The sequence below is a fragment of the Limulus polyphemus genome, unplaced genomic scaffold (assembly GCF_000517525.1).
Source record: "Limulus polyphemus unplaced genomic scaffold, Limulus_polyphemus-2.1.2 Scaffold239, whole genome shotgun sequence".
NCBI classification, from domain to species: Eukaryota; Metazoa; Arthropoda; class Merostomata; order Xiphosura; family Limulidae; genus Limulus; species Limulus polyphemus.
Window position 1 is genome coordinate 787415 of NW_013665849.1, and position 15061 is coordinate 802475.

The 15061-nt window shown below is 30.1% G+C and overlaps 1 protein-coding gene across 1 annotated transcript; it reads right to left on the bottom strand.

The window, feature by feature from the left end:
- Positions 1-11013: 11013 nt before the first annotated feature.
- Positions 11014-13762, bottom strand: LOC106478660 (nucleoporin NDC1-like). Its single transcript, XM_013939216.2, has one exon. The coding sequence runs from the start codon at positions 13579-13581 to the stop codon at positions 11959-11961; it is 1623 nt and encodes a 540-aa protein (XP_013794670.1). The 5' UTR covers positions 13582-13762; the 3' UTR covers positions 11014-11958.
- Positions 13763-15061: the final 1299 nt, after the last annotated feature.

Below are 15061 nucleotides of genomic sequence, written 5' to 3' on the forward strand. Positions count from 1 at the left end.
TACCAATTCACTGATACTAATTATATATATATATATATATATATGTATAATTAGTATCAGTGAATTGGTAATCTTTTAGTTGCATCTAGAACATCTCAAAGCTGCAACAGATAGTCATGACATGCATACCTCATACATGGGGGTTTCCAGTGGATTAGCTTGACTTTTGTACTTAATCTTCTACTTTTATAACATATTCTCCTTTGCTTTCATTCCTGGGTTCTCGGAATTTTATCACTAATGTATAAAACAAACTTGCAAACATGACTACTATAATCATAAAAAGAGAAATAATTTGCATAAACCTATTCATACTTTGGTGTATGGTACCTTGTTAATGTGTTGTATTGTCTCTGTATTATCATTTATTGACTTAAAATCCTGATAATACATCTGAAGCAGTGCTGTTTTATGTATATTACTTGCAACCAAGTATTAATGAGGAAGTCGATAAAGCTTATCTTCCTGCTGTAAATATTCCTGGCTATACTTGGTTTTGCAGTGCTACGAGAACAATTGTAAAGGTTTTAAAAAATAAAGTGGGAAGATCAAATAATAATCTGTTGTTTGTTTATAAAAAGTTCATTGTTGAATAAAAATGCATTATTATTCCTATTTATCTTTGATTGACATATGGTTTTTGTTTCTTTGGCAGCTATGATTTTTCATTTTATAACAGACTTGATTTATTCTAAAAGAGTAGAATTATATTTTCACATTGTTGGAGATCATGAACCTGATGTTATAGAATGAATAAATACAACATTTTTGTTCAAATACTTGAATAAAATCTTTTTTATTTAATTCAGATTTTTAACAAGCAATCTCTTACTCAGTAGCAGAAAGTTTGACTATTTTGGTAGATGGTGGGGTCCCCATCAGATCCAGTAATGTATAAGCTTGAAAGTGAGGCACATGGTGTGTAGGACATGATTCAAGGATCATTTTGCCTTGCTGTTTTCTTTGTTTCAAGAAGTTAAGGTGTTTCTATCCTTTCAGAGTGGACCACCCACATACTATGGTCATATTATTTTGCCATTCGTTTAGTACTCCTCTTATCTTTGTAATATTCTTGATCATCACTTAGAAAAAAAAGTCCATATTCTTTATTCTTTACTTGATCTTGAATTGTTCTCCTCCTGCTGTCATCCCCATTTGAGGGTAAGTCATTGGATACATCTTTAAGTTTACCTCTCCTGTACACAGGAGTCCTTCTCTTTGGGTGCTTGATAACACCTGCTCTACTAACACTTTTCTGACTTCTCTTATGGCTAACGTTTTGAGCAACTGGTGTACAAGTGTGATCATATCCACTCCTGTTACATTTGTAATGCCTAGGACGTTTTGATACTTTACATTTATAAGTTAGCTTTGAATCCAACCTCATTTTCATCTTGACAAGAACAAACACTCTGAGATTCTGGCTTGTTGTCTAAGCAATTCCTTGCAGATTTCACAAAAAGTTTGCAAATGGTGAGTAGATAATGTACAACAGCAATGCCATGACCATTGTCTAAGTTAGAGTAAAAAATTACCTGATTCTACTGATAAAAAACAATAATAATTTCTTTGGATGTTATCCAATTATAGATTGGCATACACCTCTGGAATCCTCGTAAATTAATGCATATTCCCAATGACTTTCAGAAATAGACTAAATGTCAGATATGGTTCTTAAAAAGTGCCCTACCATTTCTGCTGCCATTGAGTCGGAGACTGCTTGTTAAACTATAAAATAAATGTTTGTTTTTTTATATTCAAATAGACTTGAAGAAATACTATCTAGCCCATACCAGTAAAACCATTCTTTATAGTTACCTTTTAGGCACCCACTGAATTCTGAGTTAAATGTTTGTAAAATAAAGTATCTTCTACTAGTGAACCATTTTTACATTATGCTGACAATTTGTGTTCCAAGATAAGCCACAAAATGTTTCAGTGTAATTTATAACATTGATGAAAACATTGTCAGTGGGCCATATCTAGTTTGATGTTAACCTGATAAGTGGTCTGTCAAAGCAAGAGACCTCTGTGATTTCATATTTTAAAAAATGTATGATTCATATGCCTGTGCCTTTAATATCTGATTTTGATAGGAGTGTTATTTTTTCTATATCAAATTATGTGGGTAATTTAAAAAGATTATTTATGAGTGTAAAACTTTTAAAATTTATTGAATATTAGCTACAGTAATGAGCAATTTGTGAACAAAAATAATATATATGGAAGTATAATTGTATTATTACAAAGTTAAAGGTGTATTATAAACTTTTGAATATTTTCCATGATGAGTCAGAGGGTGAACTGGTTTTGCTGTTAACAGAATTTGTTTTCTAAATGTTTAGTAACAAGTTGAGTATGTGCCTTTATTTTATTCATTATTCAAACTACTGTTGTGATAATGTTAGAGTTGAGCCAAAGAAATATATTGGTTAAGTTTTATGAAAAATTTAACTTGAAATCTGCCTCGATTTTTGAGACTTCCTATGTTTTTCTATCACAAAAGGTTAAAAAATATTTACCATGTTTTATAAATGTCTGAAAAACAATCTATTGGTTTTGTTTCAGCAAGTTATTTTAATTTCATTATTTTAAATGAGCATTTTGAAATACTATTGAAATAACATTTTAAATAAAAGGCAGAAATGACATATAATATTTACATCTGTTTTAGATAGAACTACTCGATGTTGATAAAATTGTTAGTTTGCATTTGATAGACAAAATATGGTGCTCCGTATCATAGGAATTAAGGGGGGAAACTTGAGCTGACAAAATGTTATCTACCCTAGTTTTGAAGTATTAGATGTGAAATTGAAAACATGCTTAACTATGCGAGATATTCTGTTTTCACAACCCAAGCCAAGATATGTTGATATTGCATTTTAGCATTGGAAATGTTTAGAAAGTATTTAATACCATATCCAGCTGTTAGACTTGAGTGCAGGTTTTTACATTCCAAGAAAAAAAAAACGTGTTCATAAGTTAAAGTGTAACATACTCATACATGTCTTCTTGCATTTAAGCATGACAAAACAATTAGGCAGAATAGGAATTTAACTTCAATTTAATAATTTTATTAAAAAGGAAGAAAAAGCTATACTTTTTAAATTTCAGGCCATGTGTGTGTGAAGAAAAGTAGTTTATGTTGGTACATTTTGACAGATTTATTACATTTTTAGTATATCTGTTAAAACTAGTACATTTTATACACAGTTTAGGTATTTTACATGAAAAAAGTTATGCTGGCTGTTACTCTCACTATTCAACATGCATTAAGGAGCCTTACTGTTTATTGAAGCTTTAATCTTGCAACAACAAAGAATATTTCAGAATTTGAAATGCTCCTGGCCTTACTCCTCAGAGCTAAATCTCTTTAAACTTGGACATTAACTTTTATATACATGAGAGCTATAATAAGAAGCACACATTTGAATGCTTATCAAATATTTCATGAGTTGAGTGTAGAATGTGTATTAAAAAAAATGCTTTCATGTTTTAATTCAATGAATTTTGTTTCATATTTTCATAAGTTAACTTTTTGTAATATATGCACAATATAAAACAAAAACAGGACTTTTTTGAAATTATCAAATCTTTATCTTGAACATTTGTATCGCATGGAGATAAAATTATTTCAAGTTATCTGTAAACAATTTGTGCTGTGACATATATTTCAACTTGGTTACTGATATGTGAAGCTTTTTTAATATTGAATAATATAATATTATTAATGTTGAAAAAGTTTGTATTTTTTTTTGCCACTGGGTTTATTTAAAATCTGAAAATTTAGGAATGATTATCAATACATCTGGGAAGTTGATGTTTCACTTTTATATTTCTTAGTTAATTATTATCTGCAAATATTAAAAAGCTTTTTTATATGACTTTTTACTGCATACTTACGAATGTAATGAAACAAATGCCGCTTCTGTACAAATGTGAAGCAAATAATCTTTTGTAATACAAATTTGAGTATTAATAAAACCTTTTATATAATTTTGGATGTTAATATTAAAGACTTCTTTGCTTAATTTTTCTGGTAATTTGTTTTCTGCAAATTATCATTACATTGTGAAATTATCCCTAATTAACACACATATCGGACTCTCCAAAGATGTTTGTCAGAAAGAACATGTGTTTCTTGATTATTTATAACTTATGTGTTTTGAATTTGTGGGTGTTCTTGGTATTTGTTACATTAATGTATATTTCCAGTGTGTGCCTTAATTCCGTTTTTGAAAAAATATGCTCAAAACCTTTGACGAAAGCAAGTTTGCATATAACCTAAAATGTTTCTGTTGGTGTGATTCAAACCTACTTGATTTCAGTTTTCACTTCAGAAAAAATTCATAATATGACAAGAATGTGGATCATCCTTATAATTTGTATTTCATACAACCTGTGTAAAGACAAAATTAGTAATAAAATTTTTGTTGGTGAAAATGCAAAGTGGTCAAAGACACTATATTGCTCATTTCTATATCTTCTATTGTGTCTATTAGTGTGTAAAATACATCTTGCCAGTGAAACCCTATGAATACAGCCTAAAACAATATCACAAGACCAAAAGAAAGCAGAAAAAGTTTATAAAGTACAGTCCACATGTTGAATTCACTACACAAACCCATCTTGAAATAAAATCATTGGTTTCAGTCAAGAAGTGCTATATTTATTATTAATACAAGGTACACAAAGTTTAATCAGTTATATCAGTATTTTTCTTGCAAAGATTAATTACAATGAATATCAAAATCACCATAAGGTAACATTTACATAAGTACGTTGCAGTAGCATTTTTTCTGAGAAGCTGACATATCGATTATAATGTGATATTTGGTTTATATGTAACATTAAATAAAAGTCAATTATCTAAGTTACTTGAAACCAAATTTATTTATATGGTATGTAAACTTGTTACATCTTCCAAGTTTCATGAGTTTGATCCTCCATCATAATATCACACTCCTGAAAGTGTGTTGTCATCACTACTATCTCAGTTTTTTTTTTCCTTTTTTCTCTCTTGTGTTCTTGAAAAGTAAATATTTTTGTGAATAAAATAAACAGTAGTTCATGTAAAATATTTGCAATACAATTTAGTTTAATTATAAAAACTGTATCATAGTTTTTTATTCTTCTAGGTGATTAATTGACCTATTTCTTATTTTGATCTCTCTCTTACCATAATGCTTTAAATTACAAAATCTGAAATTATGTTGTGTAATTCATACATTTTACAATCTATGTTGGAATAACCCTAGTCTAATCAGCTTCAGCCTCGTATTCCCCAAAACTGGACTGATGGATATCACACTTCATTATGAAGTTTTTTCACATTTTAACTTGGCACTTGTAATTCCAACTTGTGCCATGTGTTATTTCTGTATTTGAACATATTTTTGTTTTTACTCAAGTCTGTTCATTTCAAATTTTTGCTGTTAGTTATTTTGGTTGTATTATTACATGTCATTAGACACTTAGCCTAGTGGTTAGTGCAACTGACTGCTGTTCATAAATCTATAAAGTTTTAGCTGAAATATGTTACTAGACACTATCTTTGGGGTAATAATATCTATAACAGTGAATTCCACTACTTGGTTAGAGTAGTTACATAGTAGTTGTTTGGTACTGCTGCCTGTTGTCATCCTTCTGGTCAGCATTTATAAAATAGGATGGCTATGTCTGAATCTTGGGGGTCTCTGACCTGGCTATTTAGCTCATGTGTGACTTAAAATGCCATTCAGGTTAAAAATACAAATACTTTTTCATTTTGTTGAAGTCCTTCGTGGTGAAGAGAACACTTGCAAACCTAATTTGCTCCAGTTTAGACTGGGGTGTGAAAATGTTTTTGCTTTTAGAGTAGTTATAACAACCCATTTTTTCCAATAAAGACACCAGAGTTACAGACAAAAACAGATTTTGAAACCTGGAAGTACATCTGTCATAAACATTATTTGCTATTTTTTGTATACTGTGTAGTACCCAGTTTTGTAAGTACGCAAAGGAGTGGATTATAAATGTAATTTTTACCACAATACCAAATTGAATCTGAAGACCATAAAATGAGTTCCTTTAAAATATATTCATAAGTATGATTTTTCTTTTCTTGACAACTCAGAATATGGAATTTGAGATTGCTTTCATGTTTGAGAGAGCCCTACCTAGTGTGTCAGTAGTATTTTGAGAAAATATATGCCTGGTACTTTTATTATCCTGTACCAACTTCTGTTTGATTGTTGTGGTACACTATATGCATACCCATTTTGAGAACATGCCACCGATAATTCAATAATTACATTACTCTTCCAAATGAATTGATTTAGCATGGTTATGCTGAACCTCAAGTTTTACATTTTTTAAAGACATCTCCCCACAATGAAAGTTTTAACTTCTTGACACTTGATGCCAAATTATGCTTCTGGGATTACCTCTCTTTTTTTTTTTTTCTGGACAATTTTATTTCCTGGATAGGTGTGGTTTCTGGTTATTACTTTGAAGTACTCCTGCATACTGGGGTTTAGGGAACTATATGAAGGTATGGCCATTTGGTTCCATGACTGTGTTCTTTGACTTAACTTCCTTCCTATATACGACAGTGTCTTTCACCTTTTCCTGGTCCCATCTTTACATATGGTGGTTCTAGCAATAAGTTCTGGTAGAATCATATTATCACACTTAAAAGTTTTATTTAAAATGAAGCTCAAATACATACCTTTTACCATATCATACCTGCCTTCCTTTTCACACATTTTTTGAGAAAAACATGACAAAACAAAGAAGCAAGGCTGGGTATCAGCTCAGTCATAGGGTTTGGTTTATTATGGATTTTGTGTAAAGCTACACAAGGGCTATCTGCCCTAGCATTCCCTAATTTAGCAGTGTAAGACTTGATGGAAGGCAGCTAGTCATCACCACCCACCACCAACTCTTGGGCTACTTATTTACCAACGAATAGTGGGATTGATTGTAAGATTATAATGCTCCCATGACTGAAAGGGTGAGCACGTTTGGTGTGACAGGGATTCGAACCTGCAGATTACGAGTCGAGCACCCTAACCACCTGACCATGCTGGGCTGCAGTCATAGGGAATACATGTTGAGACTGATTGGACTGGGATTACATAAATAAAGGGTGTTCTAGGACATGACTAATGATTTATTAATGTTATCATGCAAAAGAGATTCTGCAGTTTCAAGCTTCAAACAGGGAACAATGTAAAAAGAGATCAATGGAAACAAGAAAGTCTATATTTTGGTATTCAGCCAAGAGAACAGCAGAGATGTCTTTTTGAATTTATTTTAATATGAAAAGTTTAATGTTATGAAAGTATTCAATAGAGATGAAAATATTAAAGAAAAGCAATTAAGAATTTAGTGGGACTTTGCAAAATGAACTGTAGAAACCTTCTAATTACTTAATTTTATGAAACTACAAGCTGAGGTACCCATTCTTTGTCCAGGTTATGAACTTAACAAAATATGGGGTGTATGCTATGATAAATAACTAAAAAATCCTAACTTTCACACAATTTATAACATATTATTACAGTATTCATTATTACCTCACCCAAGGTTTTGTATAAGTTTTAAGAACGCACTATGCTTATACTTAAAATATGGTATATGCCATGCGATGGTCAGGGTGATTTTGTAGGAAGAGGTAGTGGCCAAAGTAATGGCAGTAGGGGTACTTTCTGTTACCCACTTTCAACACCCAGCTCTTAATTTCCATCCACACCGTTTCCCATTATTAGTCAATTGACAGTCATTAGCTGCAGAAGTGCCTTACGGGCTGAAGTTGTAAGGTCACGGGTCAAAGTAAGAAGTGGGTATAACTCAAGAAGTGGCTTTTCAATATCAGCTTTATGGTGGCTGTTGGAGTAGAAACTTCATCAGAGTTTATGTATTATTGCAATAGTAGGAGCCTTTTTTTTTTATTGTATTCCTCCATAGAGAGTGCTAGAGCACTCTGAGATATACAAGATGTTTGTGTGCCCTCCCCCCACACTGTGTATATGTTGTACTATAGAAAATTTAATAGTTTTTTTTTAGTGTAAGGATGTGGTGTCAACTATGAATCCAGTTAACATTTACTTATGTGAAAAATGATAAATGCTCAATAACAGCAATATTGAGGGGTGGAGAGGGTTGTGAACCCCTATTAACATGCCCCTTGTTTCGAACTATCATCCCACAAAGTTTGGTTGAGATTAGCCCAGCAACCTAGTAGTAGTTAAGTAATGGACAAACAAACACACACACACAGATTTTTTCTGTGCTTTATAAATATATATATTGTAATAAATTAATATAATTTTTTAAAGATTCAAAATAACCAGAAATATGTGTTATTAGGAATAGTTGGACCAAAAATTTCATCCAGTGATGATGATATTTTGATATCTCGTCACTTCATAGGTGTGAAGATACTGTAATTGTACATTTTTATCTTCTCAAAGGAATGGGAGTTATAACAGTTACTGTAATTCTATTGGAGATTTGTTGCTAAAATGTATTTAATTTCCACTTGTAAGTTATTCATCTGGTTATGTTTATTACAACATAATGAAAAACTGTTAGGGAAGTCAAAGTTGCATATGCTATGTTCTAAACCCTAAAATTATAGTAATTTTATGTTTGGTTTCTTATAACTCTCACTGTACAGAATCATACAAAATTTAGATAAAATAACTTATCTATAAAATACAAAGAAGACTCCAGTTGTAATTAGTGAAACTAATTGCAATATCAAAGGTATTTTTCTTTAAACATTTTGTGTGACTTGTATGGTATTAGGGCTGTGTAACCAACAAAGTCATGGAACAAAGAGAAATAACGTTTATAAAAATATCTTTAAAAAGCTGCTGATTCCATTAATAATTCTAGAGGGAAAAAAAAAGACTAAATTCTGTGGCTAAAGTTCAATGCTTTACAGGTTAATTTGCACATAACTAATTAAGCTGTTTGTCTTGTTTTCTGATTATAAATATTGCATGGTGTGTTTTATTTGAGATTATTATAAAATTGTTTTTGTGTGTGTGTATCAGATAACTTGTACAGAAATATGTAATTATGCAGATATAAGATGATGCAGTATTTCCCATTTGGTTTATATTTAAACATAATGCAGGTGAAGAACACTGATAAATTTACTTACTGGAACTTGGAAATAAATTTCATATAAATGACCATGTATGTTAAATAAGTTATCTTTAACTCCATTTTTTGTGTGTACACTTTGTGTTTATCATCTCAACTACATTTAGAGAATGTATCAATTTCTCTATTTTTTAAACTGAAATAAATATTCTAATATAGTGAATTATTTAAAACAGTATCTGTACACTTAATTTTTTAATAGGGTGAAATTTTGCTGAACAAGTCATTTTAAAATTAAAAAGATTTATCATTATCCTACATTTATTCTTATATCTTTTGTTGTGTGACTAGTTTTTAATTGGTAAGACAAAGTTAATAATTTCCTATGTTGATACTGTAATTCTTGTGAAATGTTCAACAAAATTTCATATTGTCTATTTTGTTAAAAATTCAATAGACAGTGACATTACAGGCAGTACAGTAGGAAAATATAAACATTTTAAGGTTCTTGCATATTTTAGAAATGTATAAGCTTTACTTCATTCTATTACAAAAACTATGTTATATTTTTGTTAGTACTGAACTGACAAATTATTGAATGAATGTGATTTTACATTAGCAGATATATAATTCACAAACAATTTAGTAAAATTAGTAATAAAGTTACAATTTTAGATACAAATGAGTTATATTTTAGTACTTTCACATCAAAACTTACAGGAAGATCAGAAAATAAATATCCTTAAGGTAAACATATAACTTAATTTCTTTAAAAGCCCTATTAAATACTCGTTTAAATTGTTTTTAGTCAGGGAGAATACTATATTTTAAACATATATGAGCATTGACTTGTATTTGCCATGATCATTTATTTAACAAATATCAGTTCCAAAAATTTTAATATGATTTTTATACTTATTTTTGTAAAAAAGAACATATATATATGTGTATATACACACACAATAACATCTTCTTATGATACAAGTGTTCATGCTTGTTAGTGCAGAATAAAAGTGACAGCATAAAAGTCTAATGACTTCTGATTTATTGTATGTTCTGTACTCCATGCTTTGCTTCAGAGTCTTCCTTCTGAATGGTTCTTGGCTGTCATCCCCAGTATTTTATGAAAATGACTCTAGAAAATGTTACATGGCCAATACACTTAAGTTAAATTAACCTGCTACATTAAGCAATCCATAATGTTACTTTGTAAGGTTCTTTTTCTCTTTGGATGTGTTAAAAACATTTTGTTCAATATAATTAATTTCAAATACTGACTGCTCATTTTATAACGTAAAAGTTAAAGGCAACACGAAACCAAGTAATAAAAATTGGATTCATAAATTACTGGCAAAAACAAAATAAATATGGTCATCACTTGACATTTGTCCTTATGAAATATATTATTGAGAAACAGCTAATGTTTTTCAGTTGAAAGACAATGCTGATCTCCAATGAACACTTGTATTACCACAACAATGCATTCCTCATGTATGACATAAGCATTAAATTCTCTTTTAAAGAGCTTATAAAGGAATACTATCATGATTAATACTTAGGTGAGCATTAAATATTGTATGAAAGTGTTTTTCTATTCCAAAAGTAATATAAATCTCAAAACAGACTGATAATTATAATTAAAATAACACTGAAAAATACAATGGCCCAAGTTTTGTAAATAGATACACAGATTCAGAAAATATTTTATATAAGAAACTGTATTTAATCTGTATTAAGTTTATGGTCAATTGTCTACTGCCACCTAAGTGGTGTTTTTACTAAAATATTTAACTATATATAATCTACGATCTACTAACCTAAAGGATTTTATTTCACAACCATTTTTTATGAAGTAACTTTTTATTATAATGCATCTGAAAACATTTTACAAAATAAAAAAATCAGAAACTTTCCTTTAACCTTTAAAAGATAAGAAAACAAAAACCAACTTAACTTTTTTATTGAATACTAACACTTATTGAATATGTTTCACATGTAAAAACAAAAACAATCCACAACAAAAATAGTACTATTGGTAGTTACTAAAATAAATTGCAAGGATCATATATTCTTGTGTAACTTAAGAATCCTTTTTAAGACATTTATGTTACTAGTTCCCACTAAAAAATTTCTACACCATTTCACTTGTCAGAAGTTGAAATATTTTAGTTATTTACTGGACATATCAATGTTGTCTTTAGATTTGACTTTTCTAGGTGCATAGCTATACAAATATAATACTTCGTTAGAAAAGGTTAAAACAATCAGTGCAATATATCCAAAGTATATATATTTTTAGGTATCAATACACTTAATATTTATAAGTCAAAGAATCATTCAGTATTGTACTTGCTATTCTAGTTAAAATAGAGAAATTTAGTTCAGGATAGACAATTAAACTTAAGAGAATTTTGTTGAAAGGGAGAATTATTAAAACGTGTACTGATAAAACAGAAAATTTCAATAAAAGTGAAACATTAATGCTGGACTGCTTATGAATCATAATTTCCAATGCTGAAACAATGTATACATAATTTTACCAACATAAAACTATTTATAACTTAAAAAGTATAAAAAAATTACAACTAGAAATAAAGAAAATTAAATTATTATACACTTATATACAAGTTACTGTTAAGCTCAAACATATTCATAAAAAGTGGTTTAGAATGCACATCAATCCAACTGCAGCAGCTGATACTGTTAATAATAAAGTTTAAGCAAATAGGAGACGTTTCAAAAAGAAAAAATAATACATTAAACTGCTAGCTTTAGTTTTGACCATATTCCAGTCTAATATCCTACAACATATTATGTACCAGAAATCTTTCTTTTGAAAGGCATGTAAGCTTTTGTGGATTACTTTTTCAGTTGTGAAAATTCACACAATTGTTGTCTGTGGTCCTGTTGAAATGTAATATCACTCAAGTGTTTTCTAAATGTAAGGGCTATTCGGTAAAGAGCACCATTCAAAGCAATTCTCAAACTCTGTCGTAACTGAATATCTCTTGAAAGTGGACCAGGTTTTCGTGCTACTGATAAACTTTTCTGAAAGCGTTCTAAGGTAGTTTGTAGGTCTAGCATCAAGGAAGTAATTTTCGACAAAGATTTCTGGATAACTCCATACCTGTCTTCATGATATGATGCACATACAAGAAAAGAAAGAGCTTCAATGCCCCATATTACAGGCTGACATGTCAAAAAATACTTGTGTGTCTGAGCTTCTGGGTATTCACTGTAAATTGCAGAAACTGGAGAAATTTTGTTACAGAAATCAATGATTTTTTGTAGTTTGTAAGCAAGATAGTTTTCAATGCGTTTTATAGAATTTAAATCTGTTGGTGGTACCTCTTTTGGCTTCTGTGATTCTGTCTTGGGTGGAACCGATGATACAGTACTCAACTGTTTCATCAGTGTTTCTATATGAGCAAGTACACTGGAAGAGATTTGATTCCACTGATGTGGGTGGCCACCAGGTTGGCTTACTGAAAATATCTGTTGTCTCCGTTTAAAAGAATATTTGGCAAGAAGGCAAAGGTCTAAATATCCAAGAGACTGAAGCAAAGGAATATCATTACAAGCAAGGCTATGATGCAAGCACCTGTCTTTTTCTGCTTCAAATGTTTCTTCCAGGGGAAAAACAATTCTCTCTGTGAGGAAAATCTTTAACAAGTATTTGTTGTATGCCCAGACAATATGCAATAAGATTCCCGTTATAAAAACAGTTAAGAATAAATCAATATCCAGAAGTCCTTTAAAAGTTGTTAGCTTATATTCTTCACCGTAGGAAAGATTAAGAACAATGGAAACATTATCTCTGAAACTTTTTCCAAACACAAAATAAACTACATAAAAATATTTCATTTCTTGCAGTGTTCTTATGGCACCTTCAACTATAACATTATGTATTTCTGATTTACTGACCAAAAGTTTAGGCTGATGAAAGGGATTAATTTCAAGATAGTAGGAATCTTGTAAAAAACTTGAAATGTAGTACAGCATCCCTGCAAACATCCCATTGAAAACTACAAAGAAATGCTTTTCATCCAAACAAATAAGATCTGTATCATAAAGACATATTTGTGATAAGTTTTTATGTTTTTTACTTATAAGGGCCAAGTAGCATCTTACAACAACACCCCCTCCAAGTCCGCAAACTATAATGTTAAAAATATTTTTTGGCTTGCAGAAATTAACAATTACATCTAATCTCGATCTCCAGATTTTTGGAACTACAGATAACTGGTTTAGCTGTATAATCGATATAAACGAAGTCACCAGTGCTAAAAGAACCTGAAAGCAAAGTTCGGGGTATCCGATATATGACCACATTACATCTGTGAATCCTTGCATTACATTCCATGATAATGCATTGAACATAAAGAGGGTTATACAAACTACACAAATCTGAAAAAACAATGTCCACAAAGTAGCATTCATACTTCTTCGAGCAACAACTTGTGTCTTAAACCACTCTCGCATCTCGTGTTTTATAATGATCTCACCAGTAGACTAACTTCAATTTACTAGAATTTTTCTAATTTCTAAAAATTATATAAAGTTAAGATAAGCTCAGTCTATACCTTAAGTAATATAGTGAACACTAACTTGCCGGTTTTTCAAATCAACCTTTGATTAATTTTCATAACTAAGCCATGCCTACGATAACTGTGAGGAAAACGTGATATTAAATAGTACACCAAACCGGAAATTACTTTACTATTAAACCATTCAGAATTTTAATAAAAAGTAGAAATAGTTTTTCAAAAATGGTCATTTGTTATTTATTAATAAATTTGTAGTTTAATCTTATACAACCAAAATAACGATTGAAATACGATTTTGTTTTTACAAAAAAAATAAAAATAAATAAAACAATAATAATCCAACTATTTAAAGCTGCTGAAATGTTATTGAATCTAGATAACTAGATAATGTTTGTATGAATTTCAATTGTATCAATTAGATAGTTGCATAAATAATGTTAAAATATACCTAATACTAAATTATTTACAATTTTGGAAAGAGTATGGAAACACTTGTGCAAAATAAAACAATCGGATTTAAGACTAGCCTAAATTTCTTGATATATATGAAACTCATGAGATATCAAATGGGGCAACTGCTGAAAACAATGATAACATGGACGGCATCATTGAAGCATTCTAGTAATTTTGAATTTGCGTTTAATTAATGACATCTCATACTCTTCGAGAGATTTGATATTAAACTACTACATTACTTACAAAGTTTGTTGCTAATTCTGATTTAAGTAACTTACTTTGATCAGAAGTTTTGGTAAATCTATATCCCTTATTACACGGAAAAGAATTTTTTTTAGATCACATTTAATTGAGAAACGTTTAGTTATCTGAAAATTAATTACAAATACAAAACATGTAACTGTTTGAATGTGTGAGCAAAATCTCCAAGAAGCCAGTAAATTTTCACGCGTAATGGCGAACTGTAGTATAGAAAAACCCAGGGAGCGTAGCCATAAATCTATAAAGTGGATGAGTGGTGAAGCCATACTGAAGAGAGGGTACCTGAAACGTTTTTACACATTTTGTTTCATAAAATAAATATTTCAGAATAATACTTAAGCTTCTTTTAGTTAATAATAGTTATATCCGACACAGTTACTTTTCTACTGGTATATATATATATATATGACCAGGTTTGATCAAAGCATATATTATTCACAATACTTAAATTACTCTACGATAGGACTGAAAGCTAATCAATAAATATTTATGAGTATTCATTGAATATGTTATACATCGGCATCTTGTGATATTTGGTTACAACAGTTTATACATGTGCTGCTATCTAGTACATAATTATTATGTGATACAGGATTACTGTTCAGCCTTTTATTTTATTCATTGTTTAATAATGGCTGGAGACGGCTTGAATGGGTAATGAAGAAAAACTTTAATATAACAGCAAATATACAACGTTT

Coding starts and splice junctions, on each gene's coding strand:
- LOC106478660 (XM_013939216.2), bottom strand. CDS start 13,581: ATGCGAGAGTGGTTTAAGACACAAGTTGTTGCTCGAAGAAGTATGAAT.